At 38.2% G+C, this 7,500-nt stretch overlaps 1 protein-coding gene across 1 annotated transcript in view; it reads right to left on the bottom strand.

Annotated features, from left to right (window-relative positions):
* Window positions 1-7,500, bottom strand: part of lovit (loss of visual transmission) — a 37,447-nt gene that overhangs the window by 18,058 nt on the left and 11,889 nt on the right. Inside the window, exons 2-3 of the mRNA XM_027379670.2 lie at window positions 5,044-5,306; window positions 424-524 (exon numbers count right to left, since the gene is read on the bottom strand). Of these exons, the coding sequence (XP_027235471.1) occupies window positions 424-524; window positions 5,044-5,306 (364 nt within the window). The remainder of the gene's footprint in view (window positions 1-423; window positions 525-5,043; window positions 5,307-7,500) is intronic.

Here is a 7,500-nt window from a genome sequence, read left to right as displayed (position 1 = left end):
ATGTAATTTCTTTGTGTTTTGTTCGTCATCCCATTTTTTTTAGTCCTTTGTTTAATGGTGATTTTTATAATTAGCGTGATTCTTTTTTTCTTTTTTTCTTTTTTTTTTTTGTCTTGTTTTAATAGCTTGCTTTGGCAATTGATGATTTGATTGGTGAGGTATTTGTAACGGTTGTCGGGAATATTGATGAAGATAAAGACATAATTGATTCTGCCTTTAGAAAAAAAAGATTTCTCAAAAAATATGTCAACACTTTCATATTCAAAACTAATAACTTATTATTTTCACAAAACAAATCCCCATCAGCCAACCCTGAGAGAAACCTAAATAAAGTAAAGAAAAAAAAATATTCATCATTCCTTTTCCCCATAATTACCCCTTATTCACACCTGTATCTTCCTCACCATAAGGACCTTGACTCACCTGTTCTTCAGAGAGGGAGGACGAGGTGGGCGCGGGGGTGGGTGCCCAGTCATCTCCCATGGTTATGCCAATGAGCTTTCCGTTGGGCACCAGGATCAGACCTACGACGGGCAGGGCAGTTATTTAAGGTAATGGTCATAGTAATGGTTGTAATTTTAGTAATGTATATTATACAATGATAATTGCATAAGTGTGCATACAAGCAAATACACTCATCTGGATATAATAAAGTTCAGATGGTGGCATCCTTTTGCTTTGTCTCCTTTCTTCTATCTCTTTCATTTTTGTATATTGTTTATTGTCTTTTCTTTGTTCTTTTCACAACTACTTATTTCGACTGAATCAGTTTTGCAATTATTGTTATTACTATAAATATTGTTTTGATGGTTTCTATTGCGACTGCTGCTGTTTTGCAGGTCTTAATGGTTTTATGATAATGATAGTGATGGTGATGATGATGATGATGATGATGATGATGATGATGGTGATGGTGATGATGTTGGTGATGGTGATGAGGAGTAGAAGGAATAAGAAGAAAGTTGATAAAAGTTAAAGAATGAAGAATAAAGGTAGGTAGAGGAGGACGACGACGAAGAGAACAGCTATGCAACAGCCTTCGAATCCGGGACTTTCAACACCAGAAAAACAAATTTCAAATCCCCTTACCCTTTCCCGCCAAAAAAATCCTACCGCAACAACCTACAAACAAAGCCTTCAACCCCAAAACAAAAAAACGCAAAATCTCCTTCTCAACCGTTGAAAAATAAAGAAAGCGCCGATATTCCCAAAGACGCAGCGAGGGCGGAAGTGCAGCTCTTCCTCGCACCAGTCAGCCTCCGGTCGAGTGTGAGTATCGGTCAGTCGAAACGCAATCTCTTTACGCGTGGCTGTGTTCCGAGACGCGCCGCCATGTTGCCTCTTCGCTTCGGTTTGTGCTTTCCTGTGCGATCCGGTTTCTTGAGGGGGTATTGCTGTTTGTTGTGTTTATTTGGTTTGGTTTGGTGTTGTTATATTTTTTGTTTATGTTGGTCTTGTCTGATTCGTTTTCTTGAGGAGTTATTGTTGTTTGTTGTGTTTGTTTTGTTATTTTTTGTTAAAAAATAACACCAAAACAAACAAACACAATAAACAACAGTAACCCCTCAAGAAAATGGATCAATTCAATTCAATTCAATTGTTTAATAAATAAACAATTGAATTGATCCATTTTCTTGAGGGGTTATTGTTGTTTGTTGCGGTTGTTTGTTTGTTTGTTTGTTTTGGTGTTATTTTTTTGTTCTTGTTGGTGTTGTGTGGTGTTATTGCTTGTTGCAGCTGTTGATGTTCTTGTGGTTTTGATCGTTATGTCTTCAGGTTAGGGCGCCTGAGTGTAGCCCTAGTGTATCTGTTACTTGTTCCTTAATAACGTTGTTGTTATTCCGTTTGTTTGAGTGTTTGTGTTTTTTCCATGTTTTCTTACTAATGACAGAATATATTCTACACATCCTCTTCTCTTACCATGCATCTGTCCATCCGACACTTAATCTCTCTCTTACTTTTTCCTTTCCTTTTCTTCTCCCCCTCTCTCTTCCTGCACCGTACTTTCTCTCCCTCCTTCTCCTCCTCCTTCTCCGGGACATAAATCCTTAGTGGCGGCTAGAGTAGGCAAGCATACCCCCCCTTTCCCCCTACCCAAGCCACCCCCCCCCAACACCGACAACACGGACACTCACGGCAGGGTATAGAACCGCCCTTGGATTGTGTTCTTTTATCCTTCTTATAAACTTCCTTTACGCGCTTTTTTATCGTCGTTCTCTTTGCTCTCTTTCCGTACGTGGTGTTAAGGAGGGAAAAAAGTGAAGAAAAAGGATGTTTGAATTGTCCTTGTTGGATTATTCAAATGAGGGGGAGAATTTGGATAAAGGAGAGCGATGGTGGTGAAAAGATAAGCTTATTTTTTTAAGAGGGGATCTAACACTATGTAAAAAAAAAGAAGATCGCCCGATGTTTTTCGTCTTTTCACTCAAGCGCTCGCGAAAGAACCCACGGGAGAGGATTTCAGAATAAGAGAAAGAGAATAGAGAAACAAAACACGAGAAGGAGGGACAAAGGAGACCAGCCGGAAAAGACAAATAAGCATTAATATCTCGAGCAGAAGAAGAACGAGAGAAAAATGTGTATATATATCACAGGTTCATACCCGACTTGTAAATATCTGCCTTCCAACATGACATGGAAACTCACTCAGCGTCTTGAGACATGAGGGAGACGTAAAGGGGAGAGGGGAAAGAGGGAAGGAGGGAGAGGAAAGAGGGATGGAGGGAGGGGGGGAAGAGGGAAGGAGGGGCGGAGGGAGAGCGCAAGAGGGGTGGACGGAGGGAGGGAGGGAGTGGGAAAGAGGGGTGGAGGGAGGGAGAGGGAAAGAGGGGTGGAGGGAGGGGAAAAAGGGAAGGAGGGGTGAAGACAGGGAGGGGACGGAGGGCGAGAAAGAGGAGTTAGAGTTATGACTCAGTTGAAGAGAGGAAAACGGAAAGGGGGCCTGGGAAACGACGGAGACGCAGAGAGAAAGAACGTAGGGAGATAGAAAAAGGGGAATAACGCACAGAGGAGAGCTAGATAAAATGACGAAGAAGGCTTGAGGATGAGAAAGATACCACAAGTACTTAATAAGATAAATAAATAAAATGGAAAATACAAAGAGAGAGAGGGGAGGGGGAGTCATAGAGTGGGAAAAGTTGAAGGAATGATATAAGCCGAAGAGAATAAATGAATGATGGAAAACTACTTTTGAAGAGACAAAGAGAGAATGAGAGAAATGAAAGAAGTAAAAAAGAGAGAAAGAGAGGGAAAGCGAAATAAAGAAGAGAAAGAGAGGGAAAGCGAGATAAAAAAAAAAAGAGAAAGAGAGAAAAAGTGAAATTAAAAAAAGAGAAAGAAAGTGAGAAGCAGAAGGAAAAAGAGGGAAAGCAAAACAAAAGAGAGCGACAAAGGAGTAAAGAGACAAAGAGAAAGAAGGCGAAATAAAAAGAGAAAGAGACACACACACAGGCAGACAGAGAGGGAAATAATAACGATGATGCACAATTAAATATCTCAAGAAAAGAACATATCTAAGTCACCACATCCGTTCTTTAGCGCTCAGAAAAGCTTACAAATCCACCAACATAAAATTATGAGTAGAAAGCCAACCTCTTGTGTGGTTTCATGATGAAATAATACAGTATTTTATGAAAAGGTTATTTCCAAGGGTCTATCCGCTGGCATGCATGACAATCCAGTCTATATAAATGATGATATTGAGAATGTTAATGGCAATATTGATGATAATAATGATATTTAAAGAAATGATGTTGAGGATGATGACAATGCTAATGATGATAATGATGACGAATAGAGAGATGATGAGGATGAAGACAAAGATGACATACATAATAAGTGTAACACTAATATGAACTATTTAAAAATCTAAAAAAACGAATACAAACAATAACGATAATAATATAAAACAAAAAATATAACATAAAAAAACAGACAAACAAACAAAGCACAATCAACAAAACAAAACAAACCCCAGACAAACAAACCCTTAACAAACAAAATAACAACAAAACAAACCCCAGACAAACAAACAACAACAGAACAAACCCCAGACAAATAAACAACAGAACAAACCCCAGACAAACAAACAACAGAACAAACCCCAGACAAACAAACAACAACAAAACAAACCCCAGACAAACAAACAACAACAGAACAAACCCCAGACAAACAAATAAACAGACCACAGACAAACAAACAAAACAAAAAAACCAGACAAACAAAGAACAACAAAACAAATCCCAGACAAACAAACAACACCCCAGACAAATAAACAAAACAAACCCCAGACAAACAACAAAACCAAACCCAGACAAACAACAACAAAACAAACCCCAGACAAACAAACAACAAAACAAACCCCAGACAAACAAACAACAAAACAAACCCCAGACAAACAAACAACAAAACAAACCCCAGACAAACAACAACAAAACTAACTCCAGACAAACAAAACAAACCCCAGACAAACAAAACAATCTCCAGACAATCTTAACAAACCCCAAACAAACAAAACAAACCCCAGGCAAACAAAACAAACCCCAGACAAACAAACAACAAAACAGACCCCAGACAAGCAAACAAACCAACAGTAGAACAAACCCCAGATAAACAAACAACAACAGAACAAACACCAGACAATCTTAACAAACCCCAGACAAATAAACAACAGAACAAACCCCAGACAAGCAAACAACAAAACAAACCCCAGACAAGCAAACAAAACAACAACAGAACAAACCCCAGACAAACAAAACAAACCACATACAAAAAAAAATGGCAAACAAACAAAAAACAGAACAAACCCCAGACAAACAAAACAAACCACATACAAAAAAAAACAGGCAAACAAACAAAAAACAGAACAAACCCCAGACAAACAAACAAAACAAACCCCAAACAAACAAACAAACATAAACCCTAAACAAACAACAAAACAAACCCCCAACAAACAAACAAATAAAACCCCAAACAACCAAAACAAACCCCCAACAAACAAACAAAACCCAAACAAAACAAAGCAAGTACCAGCACCCCACTTACCGAGAATGATCCCGATGGACAGGAGAATGATGAACGGCCTTCTGCGTCCCAGCTTCGACCGGCAGTTGTCCGACAGAGAGCCCAAGATCGGCGTCAGGAAGAACCCGATGAAGGGACTCAGGCACCAGATGAGTGTCATGTGCCTGTGCCTGACCCCGATCTTGAGCAGGGTCGGCGAGACGAAGGCGGTTTCGGCGGCATAGCAGAACTCGATGCCCATCACGGCGGCGGAAATGCGAACCATCTCGGCGCGGGTCTTCCGCCTGAGGGGGAGGAGGGGGGAGGGGGGAGGGGGGAGGGGGGAGGGGGAGTTAGTTTTTTTTTTTTACTTTCTACTTTCTTTTCTGAGAAAATGAGTCTATTGTCATCATCATCATCATCACCGATATCATCACCATCATTATTATCATTAGTATCATTATTATCATCATCATTATCATTATTATCATTACTATTATAGTTGTTATCACTATTGCTACTGCTATCGTTATCATCGTTATTCTTATTACAATTATCATGATCATCATTAACCTTATCATTAACGTATTTTTATTATCAATATTATTACATTATCATTACTATTATCATTTGCATCATTACTATCATCATTAGCATCATTACTATTGTGATAATTCTCCTTATCATTATCCTTAATATCATTATTATCAATAACACCATTATTGTTATTTTTTATCATTAATATTAGCATTAGTACCATCACTATTATTTTTATCATCAGAAACAGCATCATTATTATTTTCACTATTATCTGGTTATCTAAAACTATTGGGCGACTCGTTAATTTTTTTTTCTTTCTTTTTTTTTGTGGTGGTGGTGGTTGCCAAACCACTCGAGCTAGTTTAATTACATTTTATTGATGACACGTATTCCGAAATCATGCCAATATGTATGTGTGAACTCATATAAATTCTACAGTCATATTTAGGAATATTTTTTTCTTTCTTTTTAACCATGCAGCGAGTTCAAGAAAAATCCTGGCGACCTTCATTTCAGGGAAATGAAAATCTCATCGCGACAGACAGCGAGTGAGGGCATTAGATTTAGGATTTTGAAAAAAGGAACATCCAAAGACCCTTTTTGGTCACACATTTTGCAATTTGGTTCACCGTTCTACTGAGGAGCACCGAAGTAAGGCAGGCAGCGACCCCGCGAATAATAATCACCCACGAAAAACACAAACAACCTACTTTATGTCTCACGCCGTTTTTCCAAAGAATCGAACATGTTTGTTTTTTTTCCAGAGCGCAGAATTATCCCTTTCTTTCCTCCTCCTCCTCCCTCTCTCCGTTCTTCCCCCTTCCCTCTTCCCATTCGTGATTCCGCCATCACGATATAAATCTAACCTAACCGCACACGACGTTCTGGAATATGTATTTTTTATCACTTTTCCTCCCCCGCCCGGGTGGATACGTCCGGATACGTCCGTCTGCCTTCCACGAACGCCCTGGGGCCTGTTCCCATTTAGATTTCATGTTAACCTGAATGTGATTCTTACCTGAAAATAGCGAGATCTTGGGAATTCTAAACCTGTTAGTATAAAATTGCGGTACATTTATGTCTGCGTCTTCTTTTTTTCGCGTGTTTTTCTTCGCAGTATTAAAGAAAAGTTAATACGAAACATCGCAAAATATCGGAATGCTTATATCATTAATTATGGCATTATGGTAACATGAAACATTCGAAATCAGATGGGTTTCTTTTTATTCGTTACACTTTCTTCATAAAACAATCGCTTTGCACTATAGATTTGTTGATATTATATGTGTTTCATTTATCTTTGCTTATATAAGACAGACGCAAATATATGCAGACAGTTACAAAGTTAAGTAAGTGCACAGTGAAGCATTTAAGCATGTACTGCTTATGTCTAGATATTCATACAAATATATATTGTAATTAGGTTAATCGATAATGTTCGCAGAAAAAGATATGTGAATAGATTGTCGTACGGCATTTAATATATAGGATTTGCGATTTTAAAACATTTAAAGTGTTTAAGACCCTAATCTCAATGTCTAGAAAGATGGCTTCGAATCTATCTTCGTAGACTGGAACACCCATGTCGAAAATATATACTGAGTTGTAGAGTTCCACTCACATTTAGGACAGTCACGATATTCATAATGATCTTTATAGAGGATACAAAAAACATATAATTAGATTCGTGATGTTGTGGTTCACTCCATTCTTTGTTTAACTTTAAGACTTCTGTTGTGCACCAAGAGTCATAATAAACATCATGTTAAACAAACCAAAATATTTTTTATTTAAGGGTGTAGGCGTCCGAAAGTGTCCCCGGAATATTTGCGTTTATTATATATTTCGTTGATTTTAGCTTTCATCATTAACATAAACATCGATATATTTCTTTTAATGCATTGCAATCATGAGATAGGGTGTATTATCGTGAACAGATGAATGTTCATGTTATAGATA

Source organism: Penaeus vannamei, chromosome 8, assembly GCF_042767895.1.
Source record: "Penaeus vannamei isolate JL-2024 chromosome 8, ASM4276789v1, whole genome shotgun sequence".
NCBI classification, from domain to species: domain Eukaryota; kingdom Metazoa; phylum Arthropoda; class Malacostraca; order Decapoda; family Penaeidae; genus Penaeus; species Penaeus vannamei.
The sequence above is the reverse complement of the archived record's forward strand: the minus strand, read 5'-3'. Positions and strand labels throughout refer to the sequence as shown.